Here is a 17,981-nt window from a genome sequence, read left to right as displayed (position 1 = left end):
GAAACAGTTTCTTTCAGAAAAGGGCAGCACAGTTCATTATGTTTTTCTGAAAGTGTGAGTTGTCTCAGCTTTTCCCTGTTCTCATTGGAAAAAGCTAGGATCTCGGTCTTTACTGCTCTAGGGAATCAGAAGATTTTTAATCTCATCATGGGTTTGTGTTTACTTGACCCTGTGTATTATGTTATATGGGTTATAGTTATAGCGGTTTAATAATTTGTCATCTTTGTTTTGCCTGTGTAGATGGTTCCCACAGAACTAGTAGAAAAGGAATTTTGGCGGCTGGTAAGCAGCATTGAAGAAGATGTTATTGTGGAATACGGAGCAGATATCTCCTCAAAAGACTTTGGAAGTGGATTTCCGGTGAAGGGTGGGCGGAGAAAGATGCTGCCGGAAGAAGAGGTGCAGATTTACCCAAACTTTTGCTAACCCCCAAGCTGATTTAGCTTTTGCATAGAAAACTATCTTAAGGGATCACATTAACTTAAAATATTAAATACATAGGATTTGGCAGTATAAATAATCTTCAGTTTTGAAAACAATGAATTCAGAATACTTTCAAAAATTATTTAACTTTTTTTTTTTTTTTTTGAGAAGGAATCTCTCTGTCGCCTAGGCTGGAGTGCGAGCTTAGCTCACTGCAACCTCCACCTCCTGGGTTCAAGCAATTCTCTTGCCTCAGCCTTCCGAGTAGCTGGTATTACAGGCACCCGCTATTATGCCCGGCTAATTTTTGTATTTTTGTAGAGATAGGGTTTCACCATGTTGGACAGGATGGTCTTAAACTCCTGACCTCAGGTGATCTGCCTGTCTCGGCTTCCCAAAGTGCTGGGATTACAGGTGTGAGCCACTGTGCCTGGCCATTAACTCAGCATTTTTTTTTTTTTTCTTTGAGAGGAGTTTTGCTCCTGCTGCCCCTGCTAGAGTGTAGTGGCGCGATCTTGGCTCACTGCAACCTCCACCTCCCGGGTTCAAGCGATTCCCCTGCCTCAGCCTCCCGAGTAGCTGGGATTACAGGCATGCGCCACCACGCTCGGCTAATTTTGTGTTTTTAGTAGAGATGGGGTTTCTCCATGTTGGTTAGGCTGGTCTCGAACTCCCGACCTTAGGTGATCCACCTGTCTCGGCCTCCCAGAGTGCTGGGATTACAGGCGTGAGTCACTGCGCCCGGCCAGCTCTGCATTTTAAAACTAATTTAAGCTGAGTGCAATGACTCACGCCTGTAATCCCAGAACTTTGAGAGGCAAGGTGGAAAGGTTGCCTGAAGCCAGGAGTGACAGAAGAAAAACCCATCTCTTAAAAAAAAAGAAAAAAAAAAAAAAGCTAACTTAATTAGTTCAGAATTTTAACTCCAGTTTAATATTTTTGCCTAGTTCTTTCTGTTATAAAATCCAGGATGGGCGTGGTGGCTCATGCCTGTAATCCCAGCACTTTGTGAGGCCGAGGTGGGTGGATCACGAGGTCAGGAGTTCAAGACCAGCCTGGCCAAGATGGTGAAACCCTGTCTCTACTAAAAATACAAAAATTAGCCGAGTATGGTGGTGGGTGCCTGTAATCCCAGCTACTCAGGAGGCTGAGGCAGAGAATTGCTTGAACCTGGGAAGTGGAGGTTGCAGTGAGCTGAGATCATGCCACTGCACTCCAGCCTGGGTGACAGAGCGAGACTCTGTCTCAAAAAAAAAATCTAGAAGATGGCCGGGCGCGGGGGCTCACGCCTGTAATCCCAGCACTTTGGGAGGCCGAGGCCGGTGGATCACCTGAAGTCAGGATTTTGAGACCTGCCTGACCAACATGGTGAAACCCTGTCTCTACTAAATATAAAAAATTAACTGGGCGTGGTAGTGCATGCCTGTAATCCTAGCTACTTGAGAGGCTAAGGCAGGATAATCGCTTGAATCCGGGAGGCGGAGGTTGCAGTGAGCCAAGATTGCGCCATTGCACTCCAGCCTGGGCAACGAGGGCGAAACAGTATCTCAAAAAAAAAAAAAAAATCTAGAAGCTGATTTTTTTTTTTCTTTTCTTCTCTAACTCACCTAACTGAATGCATGTTTTTTTCCCCTATAAAGAGTTTGACACCATAATGTTTTTTTTTAATTATTTTTTATTCTATTTTTTATTTTATTACACTTTAAGTTCTAGGGTACATGTGCACAACATGCAGGTTTCATACATAGGTATACATGTACCATGTTGGTTTGCTGCACCCATCAACTCATCATTTACATTAGGTATTTCTCCTAATGCTATCCCTCCTCCAGCCCCCCACCCTCTGACAGGCCCCAGTGTGTGATGTTCCCCGCCCTGTGTTCAAGTGATCTCATTGTTCACTTCTCACCTATGAGTGAGAACACGTGGTGTTTGGTGTTCTGTCCTTGTGATAGTTTGCTGAGAATGATGGTTTCCAGCTTCATCCATGTCCCTGCAAAGGGCATGAACTCATACTTTTTTATGGCTGCACAGTATTCCATGGTGTATATGTGCCACATTTTCTTAATCCAGTCTATCATTGATGGACATTTGGGTTGGTTCCAAGTCTTTGCTATTGTGAGTAGAGCCCCAGTAAACATACGTGTGAACGTGTCTTTATCGTAGCATGATTTGTAATCCTTTGGGTATATACCCAGTAATGGGATGGCTGGGTCAAATGGTATTTCTACTTGTAGATCCTTAAGGAGTCGCCACACTGTCTTCCACAATGGTTGAACTAGTTTATAGTCCCACCAACAGTGTAAAAGTGTTCCTATTTCTCCACATCCTCTCCAGCACCTGTTGTTTCCTGACTTTTTAATGATCGCCATTCTAACTGGTGTGAGATGGTATCTCATTGTGGTTTTGATTTGCATTTCTCTGATGGCCAGTGATGATGAGCATTCTTTCATGTGTCTGTTGGCTGCATAGATGTCTGCTTTTGAGAAGTGTCTGTTCATATCCTTTGCCCACTTTTTGATGGGGTTGTTTGTTTTTTTCTTGTAAATTTATTTTGAGTTCTTTGTAGATTCTGGATATTAGCCCTTTGTCAAGTGGATAGATTGCAAAAATTTTCTCCCATTCTGTAGGTTGCTTGTTTACTCTGCTGGTAGTTTCTTTTGCCGTACAGAAGCTCTTTAGTTTAATTAGATCCCATTTGTCTATTTTGGCTTTTGTTGCCATTGCTTTTGGTGTTTTAGTCATGAAGTCCTTGCCCATGCCTATGTCCTGAACGGTATTGCCTAGGTTTTCTTCTGGGGTTTTTATGGTTTTAAGTCTAACATTTAAGTCTTTAATCCATCTTGAATTAATTTTTATATAAGGTGTAAGGAAGGGATCCAGTTTCAGCTTTCTACATGTGGCTAGCCAGTTTTCCCAGCACCATTTATTAAATAGGGAATCCTTTCCCCATTTCTTGTTTTTGTCAGGTTTGTCAAAGATGAGATGGTTGTGGATATGTGGTGTTATTTCTGAGGGCTCTGTTCTGTTCCATTGGTCTATATCTCTGTTTTGGTACCAGTACCATGCTGTTTTGGTTACTGTAGCCTTGTAGTATAGTTGGAAGTCACGTAGCATGATGCCTCCAGCTTTGTTCTTTTGGCTTAGGATTGTCTTGGCAATGCGGGCTCTTTTTTGGTTCCATATGAACTTTAAAGTATTTTTTTCCAATTCTGTGAAGAAAGTCATTGGTAGCTTGATGGGGATGGCATTGAATGTATAAATTAGTTTGGGCAATATGGCCGTTTTCACTGTATGGATTCTTCCTATCCATGAGCATGGAATATTCTTTCATTTGCTGTGTCCTCTTTTATTTCATTGAGCAGTGGTTTGTAGTTCTCCTTGAAGAGGTCCTTCATATCTCTTGTAAGTTGGATTCCTAGGTGTTTTATTCTCTTTGTAGCAATTGTGAATGGGAGTTCACTCATGATTTGGCTCTCTGTCTGTTAATGATATATAAGAATGCTTGTGATTTTTGCACATTGATTTTGTATGCTGAGACTTTGCTGAAGTTGCTTATCAGCTTAAGGAGATTTTGGGCTGAGACAATGGGATTTTCTAAATATACAGTCATGTCATCTGCAAACAGGGACAATTTGACTTCCTCTTTTCCTAATTGAATACCTTTTATTTCTTTCTCTTGCCTGATTGCCCTGGCCAGAACTTCCAGCACTATGTTGAATAGGAGTGGTGAGAGAAGGCATCCTTCTCTTGTGCTGGTTTTCAAAGGGAATGCTTCCAGCTTTTGCCCATTCAGTATGATATTGGCTGTGGGTTTGTCATAAATAGCTCTTATTATTTTGAGATACATTCCATCAATACCTCGTTTATTGAGAGTTTTTAGCATGAAGCGTTGTTGAATTTTGTCAAAGGCCTTTTCTGCATCTGTTGAGATAATCATGTGGTTTTTGTCATTGGTTCTGTTTATGTGATGGATTACGTTTATCGATTTGAGTATGTTGAACTAGCCTTGCATCCCAGGGATGAAGCCAACTTGATTGTGGTGAATAATAAGCTTTTTGATGTGCTGCTGGATCCCAATATTTTATTGGGGATTTTCACATCGATGTTCATCAGGGATATTGGTCTAAAATTCTTTTTTTGTTGTGTCTCTGCCAGGCTTTGGTATCAGGATGATGCTGGCCTCATGAAATGAGTTAGGGAGGGTTCCGTCTTTTTCTGTTGATTGGAAGAGTTTCAGAAGGAATGGTAGAATTCGGCTGTGAATCCATCTGGTCCTGGACTGTTTTTGTTTGGGAGGCTATTATTGCCTCAATTTCAGAGCCTGCTATTGGTCTATTCAGAGATTCAACTTCTTTCTGGTTTAGTCTTGGGAGGGTGTATGTGTCCAGGAATTTATCCATTTCTTCTAGATTTTCTAGTTTATTTGTGTAGAGGTGTTTATAGTATTCTCTGATGGTAGTTTGTATTTCTGTGGGATTGGTGGTGGTATCCCTTTTATCATTTTTTATTGCGTCTATTTGATTCTTCTCTCCTTTCTTCTTTATTAGTCTTGCTAGTGGTCTATCAATTTTGTTGATCTTTTCAAAAAACCAGGTCCTGGATTTAATTGATGTTTTGAAGGTTTTTTGTGTCTCTCTGTCTTTCAGTTCTGCTCTGATCTTAGTTATTTCTTGCCTTCTGCTAGCTTTAGAATTCGTTTGCTCTTGCTTCTCTAATTCTTTTAATTGTGATGTTAGGATGTCCATTTTAGATCTTTCCTGCTTTCTCTTGTGGGCATTTAGTGCTATAAATTTCCCTCTACACACTGCTTTAAATGTGTCCCAGAGATTCTGGTATGTTGTGTCTTTGTTCTCGTTGGTTTCAAAGAACATATTTATTTCTGCCCTCATTTCGTTATTTACCCAGTAGTTATTCAGGAGCAGGTTGTTAAGTTTCCATGTAGTTATGCGGTTTTGATTGAGTTTCTTAATCCTGAGTTCTAATTTAATTGCACTGTGGTCTGAGAGACAGTTATGATTTCTGTTCTTTTTCATTTGCTGAGGAGTGCTTTACTTCCAACTATGTGGTCAATTTTAGAATAAGTGCAATGTGCTGAGCAGAATATATATTCTGTTGATTTGGGGTGGAGAGTTCTGTAGATGTCTATTAGGTCTGCTTTTTGCAGAGCTGAATTCAGGTCCTGGATATGCTTGTTAACCTCTGTCTCGTTGATCTGTCTAATATTGACAGTGGGTTGTTAAAGTTTCCCATTACTATTAGGTGGGAGTCTGAGTCTCTTTGTGGGTTTCTAAGGACTTGCTTTAGGAATCTGGGTGCTTCTGTATTGGGTGCATATATATTTAGGATAGTCAGCTCTTCTTGTTGAATTGATCCCTTTACTATTACGTAATGGCCTTCCTTGTCTCTTTAGATCTTTGTTGGTTCAAAATCTGTTTTATCAGAGACTGGGATTGCAACCTCTCCTTTTTTTTTTTTGCTTTCTATTTGTTTGGTAGATCTTCCTCCATCCCTTTATTTTGAGCCTGTGTGCGTCTTTGCATGTGAGATGGGTCTCCTGAATATGGCACACTGATGGGTCTTGACTCTTTTTCCAATTTGCCAGTCTGTGTCTTTTAACTGGGGCATTTAGCCCATTTACATTTAAGGTTAATGTTGCTGTGTGTGAATTTGATCCTGTCATTATGATGTTTGCTGGTTATTTTGCCCATGAATTGATGCAGTTTCTTCATAGCATTGATGGTCTTTTTAATTTGGCATGATTTTGCAGTGGCTGGTACCAGTTGTTCCCTTCATGTTTAGTGCTTCCTTCAGGAGCTCTTGTAAGGCAGGCCTGGTGGTGACAAAATCTCTCAGCATTTGCTTGTCTGTAAAGGATTTTATTTCTCCTTCACTTATGAGGCTTAGTTTGGCTGGATATGAAATTTTGGGTTGAAAATTCTTTTCTTTAAGAATGTTGAATATTGGCCCCCACTCTCTTCTGGCTTGTAGGGTTTCTGCTGAGAGATCTGCTGTTAGTCTGATGGGCTTCCCTTTGTGGGTAACTTGACCTTTCTCTCTGGCTGCCCTTAACACTTTTTCCTTCATTTCAACGTTGGTGAATCTGACAATTATGTGTATTGGGTTTGCTCTTCTCAAGGAGTATCTTTGTGGTGTTCTCTGTATTTCCTGAATTTGAATGTTGGCCTGCCTTGCTAGGTTGGAGAAGTTCTCCTGGATAATATCCTGCAGAGTGTTTTCCAACTGGGTTCCATTCTCCCCATCACTTTAAGGTACACCAATCAAATGTAGATTTGGTCTTTTCACATAGTCCCATATTTATTGGAGGCTTTGTTTGTTTCTTCTTACTCTTTTTTCTCTAACCTTGTCCTCTCACTTTATTTCATTCATTTGATCTTCAATCACTGATACCCTTTCTTCCACTTGATCGAATCGGCTATTGAAGCTTGTGCATGTGTCATGAAGTTCTCGTCCCATGGTTTTCAGCTCTATCAGGTCATTTAAGGTCTTCTCTACACTGTTTATTCTAGTTAGCGATTTGTCTAATCTGTTTTCAAGGTTTTTAGCTTCCTTGCGATGGGTTTGAACATCCTCCTTTAGCTCGGAGAAGTTTGTTTTTACTGACCTTCTGAACCCTACTTCTGTCAACTCATCAAAGTCATTCTCCATCCAACTTTGTTCCGTTGCTGGCAAGGAGCTGCGATCTTTTGGAGGAGAAGAGGCACTCTGATTTTTAGAATTTTCAGCTTTTCTGCTCTGGTTTCTCCCCATCTTTGTGGTTTTATCTACCTTTGGTCTTTGATGTTGGTGACCTACAGATGGGGTTTTGGTGTAGATGACCTTTTTGTTGATGTTGATACTATTCTTTTCTGTTTGTTAGTTTTCCTTCTAACAGTCAGGACCCTCAGCTGCAGATCTGTTGGAGTTTGCTGGAGGTCCATTCCAGACCCTGTTTGCCTGGGTATCACCAGTGGAGGCTGCAGAACAGCAAATATTGCTGCTTGATGCTTCCTCTGGAAGCTTCGTCCCAGAGTGGCAGCTGTCTATATGAAGTGTCTGTTGGCCCCTACTGGGGGTGTCTCCCAGTTAGGCTACATGAGGGTCAGGGACCTACTTGAGGAGGCAGTCTGTCCATTCTCAGAGATCAAATGCCATGCTGGGAGAACCACTGCTCTCTTCAGAGCTGTCAGACAGGGATGTTTAAGTCTGCAGAAGTTGTCTGCTGCCTTTTGTTCAGCCATGCCCTGCCCAGAGAAGTGGAATCTAGAGGCATTAGGCCTTGTTGAGCTGCCGTGGGCTCCACCCAGTTTGAGCTTCCAGGGTGCTTTGTGTACCTACTCAAGCCTCAGCAATGGTGGACACCCCTCCCCCAGCCAGGCCGCTGCCTCAGCAGATTGATCTCAGACTGCTGCACTAGCAGTGAGCAAGGCTCTGTGGGTGTGGGACCTGCGGAGCCAGGCATGGGGGAGAATCACCTTGTCTACCAGTTGCTAAGACCTTGGGAAAAGCGCAGTATTTGGGCGGGAGTGCCCCGTTTTTCCAGGTAGTCTGTCATGGCTTCCCTTGGCTAGGAAAGGGAAATCCCCTGACCCCTTGTTCTTCCAGGGTGAGGTGACGCATGCCCTGTTTCAGCTAGCCCTCCGTGGGCTGCACCCACTGTCCAACCAGTCCCAGTGAATGAACCAGGTACCTCAGTTGGAAATGCAGAAATCACCCGTCTTCTGCGTCGATCACACTGGAAGCTGCAGGCCGGAGCTGTTGCTATTTGGCCATCTTGGAACGCCCCTCCCCAGGTTTTTTTTTTTTAAATCACATTTTAGGCCAGGCACAGTGGCCCATGCCTGTAATTCCAGCCCTTTGGGAGGTCGAGGCAGGTGAATCACTTGAGGTCAGTAGTTAGAGACCAACTGGCCAACATGGTGAAACCCTGTCTGTACTAAAAAAATACAAAAATTAGCTGGGCGTGGTGGCTCTTGCCTGTAATCCCAGCTACTCTGGAGGCTGAGGCAGGAGAATCACTCGAACCTGGGAGGTGGAGGTTGCAGTGAGCCGAGATCATGCCACTGTACTCCAGCCTGGGCAACAGAGCAAGACTCTGTCTCCAAGAAAAAAAAAAATCACGTTTTATTGGTAGGTCCAGAAATAAGTTTCCTTCAACACCTGGGCGAGTAGATTTTCAAATATGTGTTTAAAGTGTAACATATACATACAGTTCTATCACGTAGGAGATGACCTGTATTTGTAAAGCTGAACTGAGATGGTAATTCATTTCTTTTCTCTTTGATTTTTGACACTTTTTCTTTCCCCCTATAATTGGCAATAATTTATCTCCTATTAAAAGAGTTGCACATGATAAAAAAAAGTTGCATAGTACAGAGGATATATAAATAAAAGTATAGCCCCTGTAGCTTTATTATGGTTACCGTTTGCTTGGTGTATCTTTTTCCATTCTTTTAATTTGAAGCTGTTTGTGTCTCAGAATCTGAAATGTGTCTTTTGTAGATAGCATATAATTGGATCTTGCTTTTTTTCCTAAGCTGACAGTTGCTTTTTGATTGTTTAGTCTGTTTACATTTAATGTAATTATTGCTATGGTTGATTTATGTCTCCCATTTTGCTGTTTTCTGTGTTCCATGTCTTTTTTTTCCCCCATTTCTCTTTTTTTTTTTTTTTTTTGAGACAGAGTCTTGCCCTGTTGCCCGGCTGGAGTACAGTGGCACCATCTTGGTTCACTGCAGCCTCCACCTCCCAGGTTCAAGCAGTTCTCCTACCTCAGTCTCCTGCGTAGGTGGGATTACAGGTGCCCACTACCACGCCCAGCTAATTTTTGTATTTTTAGTAGAGATGAGGTTTCACCGTGTTGGCCCAGCTGGTCTCGAGCTCCTGACCTCGTGATTTGCTCACCTTGGCCTCCCAAAGTGCTGGGATTAGAGATGTAAACCCCCACACCCAGCCTCCATTTCTCTATTATGGCCTTTTGGTGTTAGCTATTTTTAGTTACAACAATCTAATTATTCTGTTTTTTTTTTTGGCTGTGTGTTTGTGATTTAGTTTTTAGTGTTACTTGGTTCTATCCTCATGTTACTGATTTTTTTTTTCCCTCTTGTCATGGTAGACCATAAGTTAGGATAACAAAGTTAGGATAATATTGATTAGAGAATAGACTTTGGGATTTACCAAGGGAGAAAGAGAATGATTATAACAGGATGGAGAACCTAGATTATATGGGGATAGTTTTTATAGGAACAGTTCAATGTTGGAATGTATACATGTTTAATGTCACTGAATTTTAAACCTGTTTGTATAAGTAGCTATAAAGAAATGTATCAGCCTGAATGTCTTCACACCCTTCCATTGGCAAATGGAAGATAGTGATCTTCTTATTAGAGAGAGACTTCATTTTTTAGCTTTTGCCTTTTTCTGAATTTTCTGTTTTGAATTTTTAAATTGTTCTTGAGCAGATATTTACATTTTCTAAGGTTTTACAGATCACAGACTTTTTAAAGATTATTTTGTATCAATCCTAAGTAACTAATATTAAGAATGTAAATAGTAATCCTGCCTCCATTATTGAATTTTATATGAATTTTATGAAAACATACTCATTTATCTATTTCTGCTTTTACTCCAACCTCATGTAAGAATGTGGAGACATGCAGGCTCCTCATGTCTTACATGAGACATGCAGGCAACCTCATGTAAGAATGTGGAGACATGCAGGTGTTTGTTAGATAGGAGCAGCTTTTGACTTTGATAGTGATTATTAGATGGATGGTCTATGCATGTTTTGTTCCTGGCTGTTTGATGTTTTCTGTTGTTGAGTAACATATTACTTTTAACCTTAGTGGCTGAATAACAAATATTCATTATCTCATAGTTTCTGTGGGTCAAGCATTTCTACTAATGATAACTTTTTTTTTTTTTTGAGATGGAGTCTCGCACTGTTGCCTGGGCTAGAGTGCAGTGGCGCGATCTCAGCTCACTGCAACCTCTGCCTCCCGGGTTCAAGTGATTCTCTTGCATCAGCCTCCTTAGTAGCTGGGATTACAGGCACCCACCACCACGCCCAGCTAATTTTTTGTATTTTTAGTAGAGACAGGGTTTCACCATGTTGGCCAGGCTGGTCTCGAACTACTGACCTCGTGATTTGCCCGCCTCGGCCTCCCAAAGTGCTGGGATTACAGGCATGAGCCACCGTGCCCGACCGATAATAATAGTTTTTTAATGATACTTCTAGCTTGGAGTCTCTCGTGAGGTTGCCGTGGGACTACAGTCTCTTCAAGGCTTGGCTGGGGCTAGTGGATTTGCTTTCAAAATGGCTCACTCACAGGTTGTTGCCAGGAGACCTCAGATTCTAGCTATGTAGGCCTCTTCATAGGGCTTTTGAGAGCCAGATGGAGTCACAATGTCTTTTATAACCCAACTTCAAAAGTCACTTTTTGGCCAGGTGTCACACCCATAATCCTAGCACTTTGGGAGGCTGAGGCAGGTGGATCTTTTGAGTCTAGGAGGTCCAGAATATCCTGGGGGCAACATGGTGAAACGCTCTCTCTACAAAAAATACAAAAATTAGCTGGGTGTGGTGGCACACGCCTGTAGTCGGAGCTACTTGTGAGGCTGAGGTGGGAGGATCACTTGAGCCTGGGGAGGTTGAAGCTGCAGTGAGCTGCGATTGTGCCACTGCACTCCAGCCTGGGTGGCAGAGTGAGATCCTGTCTCAAAAAAAAAAAAAAAAAAAAATCAGACTTCTTAATATCTGCAATATCTTATTGGTTACATAGGTCAGTCTTCTTTGGTGTAGGTGGAGGTTATACAAGGTTCTGAATTTCAGGAGATGAGAATCATTGGTGTTGGGGGGTGTATTGGCTGGCTGCCTGTATTATTTTTTATGTAACATAGGTGTTTGCACAGCTGGCCTAGTATAACTTTTATTTGTCTTCCAACTGTGACTCTTTGAGTTAAGTAATTGTTTTTGGATTAACTTGTTGGAATTATTTTGCTAAATGTCCTAAGTTTAAAACTTTTTTTAGTTTTAAATAGATCGAAATGTTGATTCCCAGGCATTGAAGACATCAACCAAAGTATTAAGAGACAGGCAGTGAAGCCTTTTTTGTTGACTGGGTTGCAGATTTGCTGTTTATTCTCTAAGCAAAAATGTTTTACTCAGGACTCTGTTTTTGTTATAAGATGATATGAGAGAACCCATTTATGACAAAAGGATTTTAGGGACTAATTAGACAATGTGTATGAAATTTTCAAACTTTTTATACTTTATATAAATTTATTACTCTCTGAAAGTTACTCTGGTAAAATAGCAGATAACTACCAGCTTCTCACTGGGAATTATACATTTGTGTTGAGCTTCTGTGATATGAGTTACCCTCTTGGTGTCTGGTAACACACCTCTCTGGTATCTTTTTTTTTTTTTTGAGACAGGATTTCGCTCTTGTTGCCCAGGCTAGAGTGCAATGGCGTGATCTCGGTTCACCACAACCTCCGCCTCCCAGGTTCAGGCGTTTCTCCTGCCTCAGCCTCCCGAGTAGCTGGGATTACAGGCACGCGCCACCACGCCCGGCTACTTTTGTATTTTAGTGAAGATGGGGTTTCTCCATGTTGGTCAGGCTGGTCTCGAACTCCCAACCTCAGGTGATCCGCCCTCCTTGGCCTCTCAAAGTGTTAGGATTACAGGTGTGAGCCACTGTGCATGCCTCTGGTATCTTAGTTTAGTGGAAAAGTACTTCTGAAGTTGTGTCTTATGAATATAGTGTGCTATACCAACAGGGCTTCTGAGAAATAAAAGTAAGTACAGGACTTGAAATGTTGGGAAGATTTTTTTCTGCTTGTCCTGCTTGTTCCATATTGTGATTGACTAAATTTTGTTAATTCATTTTTAAAGCTTTCCATAGGACAGGACTCTTTCCATTCCCACTACAGCCATTCTTGCTTAGGTCCTTATCACATGTTGAGATGATACTGTGGTTGTACATCGGTGTTGTGTGACTACAGTATCATCTTGTATTGGCTGTCTCCAAGACCATTCCCAGGTTCAGTGATGTTCAGGGAGGACTCATGCCTATGATTTATTACAGTGAAATAATTCAAAGCAAAATCAGCAAAGGGAAACAATGCATGGGCAAAGTCTAGAGTAAACCAGGCACAGGCTTCCAAGGGTATTCTCTCAGTGGGGTTACATAAGGTGTGCTTAATCACACCAGTAACAAATTATGGCAACACATGTAAAGTGTTTAGTGCTTTACATGTGTTGCCATAATTTGTTACTGGTGTGTGCTTTACATGTGTATTTATTAGATACTCAGTGCCCAAGGCTTTTATTGGGGCCTAGTGACATGGGCGACCTTTGTGAATCAAATACCAAAATTCCAAACTCCTAGAAGGAAAGCAGGAGTTCAGCATAAACCACATTGTACAAATAGTCTGGGGCACTGTGAGCCACTCTTATCATTTAGGGGAAGTTTTATATTAGTGTAGCGAATTGTTACCATTCAAGTTTCTAGATGCCAGCCATGGGCCAAACTTTTAATAGGCCTTTCAAAGGACAGCAGTCTCAAGCCTGCTGTGTTTAACTCCTTTGTGCATACTGCTGCTCTCTGTAGTCTCTCTAATATATTGCTTTCACTTAACATTTAAAGATTGATGGGTCAGTGGGAATTTATTATGCAATTTTGTCTACTTTCGTTTACATTTGAAATTTTACATAATTAAAAGTTTAGAAATAGGCCGGGCACAGTGGCTCATGCTTGTAATCTCAGCACTTTGGATGGTCAATGCGGGCAGATCACTTGAGGTCAGCAATTTGAGACCAGCCTGGCCAACATGGTGAAACCCTGTCTCTACTGAAAACACAAAAATTAGCCGGGCATGGTGGCAGGTGCCTGTAATCCCAGCTACTCGGGAGGCTGAGGCAGGAGAATCGCTTGAACCCAGGAGGTGGAGGTTGCAGTGAGCTGAGATTGTGCCACTATATTCCAGCCTTGGCAACAGTGAGACTCTGTCTCAAAAAAAAAAAAAAGTTTAGAAATATTTGATTTTATGTTTATCATATTGTTTCATTTTTCAAAACTTATGTTTCCCTTTTGAATATAGGATAAATCTAAGCTTCTCAGTCCAAAACTTAAGTTTAAAGATCTAATCTTTTTTTCTAATGTCATTTCCTGTATTCTGCCTCTTCACCAGCTAGACTAGTATATTCTCTCTGTAATTTACCTTTTACATTCTTGTAGCTCTTCCTCCTAGAATGTTTATTCAAATCTTATCTATCCTTCAAAGCTCAACACAATTTCTTCCTTGCTGTGAAGTTTTCCTAACAATCTTTATTAGTCCATTCTTGTACTGCTATAAATAAATACTCGAGGCTGGGTAATTTATAAAGAAGAGAGGCTGTACAGGTTTCACAGGCTGTACAGGTAGCATGGCTGAGGAGGCTTCGGGAAACTTTCAATTATGGCAGAAGGTGAAGGCTAAGCAGGCACGTCTTACGTGGCCAGAGCAGGAGGAAGAGAGAGAAGCGGGAGTTGCTCCACACTTTTAAACAACCAGAGCTCGTGAGAACTCACTATTGTGAGAACAGCAAGGGGGAAATCTGCCCCCATGATCCGGTCACCATCCACCAGGTCCCTCCTCCAACACTGGGGATTCCAATTCAACATGAGATTTGGGTAGGGACACAAATCCAAACCATATCACAATCCAAACCCATGATGATCACTGTTTTAGTGTCCTCTGAAGAACTGTATTTTCTCTTCTATATGTATTTGGAATTTTATATATGTTACCTTGTATTGTAACTTTTTTTTTTTTTTTTTGAGATGGAGTCTCGCTACCTTGTATTGTAACTTTTTTTTTTTTTTTTGAGATGGAGTCTCGCTCTGTTGCCCAGGCTGGAGTGCAGTGATGCAATCTTGACTCACTGCAACCTCCACCTCCTGGGTTCAAGCACTTTTGCCTCAGCCTCCTGAGTAGCTGGGGCCACAGGCATGCACCACCACGCTTGGCTGATTTTTGTATTTTCACTAGTGATGGGATTTCACAGTGTTGGCCAGTCTGGTTTCGAACTCCTGACCTCAAGTAATCCACCAGCTTCGGCCTCCCAGTGTTCTTTTTGTTTGTAAACCTTGTCTCTTCAATGAAATTCACTATTTTTCAGCCAGCCAGCTGACCAACCAATCAAAAAACATATTGAGTAATAACCTGTTGAGATTCTTTTATTTCCTTTTTTGTTAGCCTGTTGAACTTTAGGAATAGATCTCTTTGTCATTTCTTATTGGAATTCTTAGTTAAACCTGTGTTAGACTTTGTTATTCCATCCTCTGTGACTTTTTTTTTTTTTTTTTTTTTTAGTGAGACAGGGTCTCACTCTCTTTCAGGCTAGAGTACAGTGGCATGATCTCGGCTCACAGCTTCAATCTCCTGGGCTCACGGGATCCTCCCACCTCAGCATCCCTAGTAGCTGGAACTACAGGCGCACGCCACCATGCCTGACTAATTTTTGTATTTTTTGTAGAGATGGGGTCCCGCCATGTTGACCAGGCTGGTCTCAAATTCCTGGGCTGAAGTCATCTGCCTGCCATGACCTCCCAAAGTGCTGAGATTACAGGCATGAGCCACCATGCCCAGCTTCTCTCTGACTCTTTTTTTTTTTTTTTGAGATGAAGTATTGCTCTTGTTGCCCAGACTGGAGTGCAATGCCACGATCTCGGCTCACTGCAATCTCTGCCTCCTAGGTTCAAGTGATTCTCCTGCCTCAGCCTCCCCAGTAGCTGGGATTACAGGCGCCCGCCACCATGCCCAGCTAATTTTTTGTATTTTTAGTAGAGACAGGGTTTCACTATGTTGGCCAGGCTGGTCTCAAACTCCTGACCTCAGGTGATCTACCCACCTCACCCTCCCAAAGTGCTGGGATTACAGGTGTGAGCCACCGCGTCCAGCCCGCCTCTCTGTGACTCTTAATTACAGTTTGTTAGTTTATATATTTCTGTGCTGCATTATAGATAATCTCCTCAAACATGTCTTCTAGTTCACAAATTCTCTTTAGCTTTGTCATTGGCTCTTTAACTTCTTACCTTGAGGGTTTTTTGTTTTTAACTTGTATTATAGAAACTTTTAAACAGTAAGCACAATAATGACCCTACCCCCACCCCTGCCAGTTCCTGACATCCACATTCAGTTATCAACTTTTTAATAGCAGATTCTCATATCTGCTTCTGCATTCAGTCTGTCATGATCGCACATATCATCTTTCCCCTGGAAAACTCACACTGTACTCCTGCAAAAATGTAAGTGAAAAAGGCAAATAATGTCTTAGAATTATTGTGAAAATAGTTTGACTTAGTGGATCCTCTGGATCCGATTTTGAGAACTGCTCTCCATAAGGATGATAAGCACTTTAAGTCACAACCTCATATGGCTTGAGATGGATGTTTGAAAGTCCTTCTCCAGTGCCAGTATCCAATTAGAAGCCCCTGTGAAAACTCTTGCAACGGCTTCCTTTTTCATTATGGCTTGCTTCCACTCTGTTTCCAGAAACTGGGAATTCCCTTTTCTTTTGGGTTCAGCTATGAAGTTTTTTTGGTTATTGTTATAATTTATCCAGTATTTCTACGTGTGTTTGTATAATGGTTAGGAGTGATGGCGGTGACTTTCTGCATCATGTTAGTCTTATTGTTACAATTTATCCAGTATTTCTAGGTGTGTTTGTATAATGGTTAGGAGTGATGGCGGTGACTTTCTGCATCATGTCAGTCTTACTGTTATAATTTATCCAGTATTTCTAGGTGTGTTTGTATAATGGTTAGGAGTGATGGCGGTGACTTTCTGCATCCTGTCAGTCTTATTGTTATAATTTATCCAGTATTTCTAGGTGTGTTTGTATAATGGTTAGGAGTGATGGCGGTGACTTTCTGCATCATGTCAGTCTTATTGTTATAATTTATCCAGTATTTCTAGGTGTGTTTGTATAATGGTTAGGAGTGATGGCGGTGACTTTCTGCATCCTGTCAGTCTTATTGTTACAATTTATCCAGTATTTCTAGGTGTGTTTGTATAATGGTTAGGAGTGATGGCGGTGACTTTCTGCATCCTGTCAGTCTTATTGTTACAATTTATCCAGTATTTCTAGGTGTGTTGTATAATGGTTAGGAGTGATGGCCGTGACTTTCTGCATCACGTCAGTCTTCATTGTTGTCACAAGTTCAGGATTATGTATATTATATTTTGTCTTTACAGTATCTGGCACCATTCTATCAATATAGTAGTAAACATTTTAGGAAATTATGCTACTGGCTATAAAATAGAAATAGTGATGTTGTATTAAGATGGGTCTCATACTGTTTTCCTGATTGGCTGGAGAATAACAAGAATTGCTCATGTGCTTTGGAGTAAACCAGAGGTATCTGAAATAAAGGGAAATCTAAATAGAACGTAGACAGAAGGTAGGATTAAATATTTAGTTATATGAGTTACATGTAGTGGATAGCAAAGAGCACAGATTGTATGCACTAGACTATTACAAATATTATAAAAAAATTTTTCTGGGAAGACTCCCTTGACATTTCTATTGAGCACTTTTCATTTCTGATCTTTCATTTACAATTGTTTTTTTTTCTCTTATAGGAATATGCACTTTCTGGTTGGAATTTGAATAACATGCCTGTCCTGGAACAGTCTGTTCTTGCACATATTAATGTGGACATCTCTGGTATGAAAGTGCCGTGGCTCTATGTGGGAATGTGTTTCTCTTCTTTTTGCTGGCACATTGAGGATCACTGGAGTTATTCCATCAACTATTTGCACTGGTATGTACAGTCTAAAATACAGCATGCGTGAACTCTACTAAGTCTAGTGGATTAATGATGCCAGGTTTTTGATCTGATAGACAGAAGTATATTTAAGGTTTCAATAATTTCTAGCTTTGGCCTATTTCTTTGGGTAGTAAAATTGAACTCAGTGAAGCTATTTAGAAGTATCCTACAGAGCACTGACTTATTTTGATCATTGTGGGGATAATTGAAATGTCCATTATTCACATGGACCTCTGAATCAAGGTCATGTGTCAGCATCCTTTGGGACAGTGCTTGTTTTTCATATAGTGTCTTTCCCGTTTGAAGGTGTTTTCACTGATCCACCTTACAGAGTTCATGTGCTGAGTTGCTTTTTTAATTGTAGTGATAAGTTTGTATCTGCCTATACATACTACTATTTACTTACCTCCTATTGTGAACAACAGCACAGGTTTATAAGATGGTTGCTAGAATTCAGGGCATGTAATCTGACCATGGAATAAGACAAGTTAATTATAATTTGGTGGATTGGAATCAGATACCCTAGCCTCATTGGTACCATGTGCTGCCTAGCTAAACAGTTACTTCTTTTGCTAGGGGGGAGCCAAAGACATGGTATGGTGTGCCATCTCATGCTGCAGAACAACTGGAGGAGGTGATGAGAGAGCTGGCCCCTGAGTTATTTGAATCCCAGCCTGATCTTCTACATCAGTTAGTCACCATCATGAACCCCAATGTGCTAATGGAGCATGGTGTGCCTGT

The 17,981-nt window shown here is 41.2% G+C and overlaps 1 protein-coding gene across 1 annotated transcript in view; it reads left to right on the top strand.

Annotated features, from left to right (window-relative positions):
* Positions 1 to 17,981, top strand: part of KDM5A (lysine demethylase 5A) — a 119,924-nt gene that overhangs the window by 39,132 nt on the left and 62,811 nt on the right. Inside the window, exons 10-12 of the mRNA XM_054442596.2 lie at positions 241 to 399; positions 17,053 to 17,234; positions 17,817 to 17,979. Of these exons, the coding sequence (XP_054298571.1) occupies positions 241 to 399; positions 17,053 to 17,234; positions 17,817 to 17,979 (504 nt within the window). The remainder of the gene's footprint in view (positions 1 to 240; positions 400 to 17,052; positions 17,235 to 17,816; positions 17,980 to 17,981) is intronic.

Source organism: Pongo pygmaeus, chromosome 10, assembly GCF_028885625.2.
Source record: "Pongo pygmaeus isolate AG05252 chromosome 10, NHGRI_mPonPyg2-v2.0_pri, whole genome shotgun sequence".
NCBI lineage: Eukaryota > Metazoa > Chordata > Mammalia > Primates > Hominidae > Pongo > Pongo pygmaeus.
This window is presented reverse-complemented; position numbering and strand designations above follow the sequence as displayed.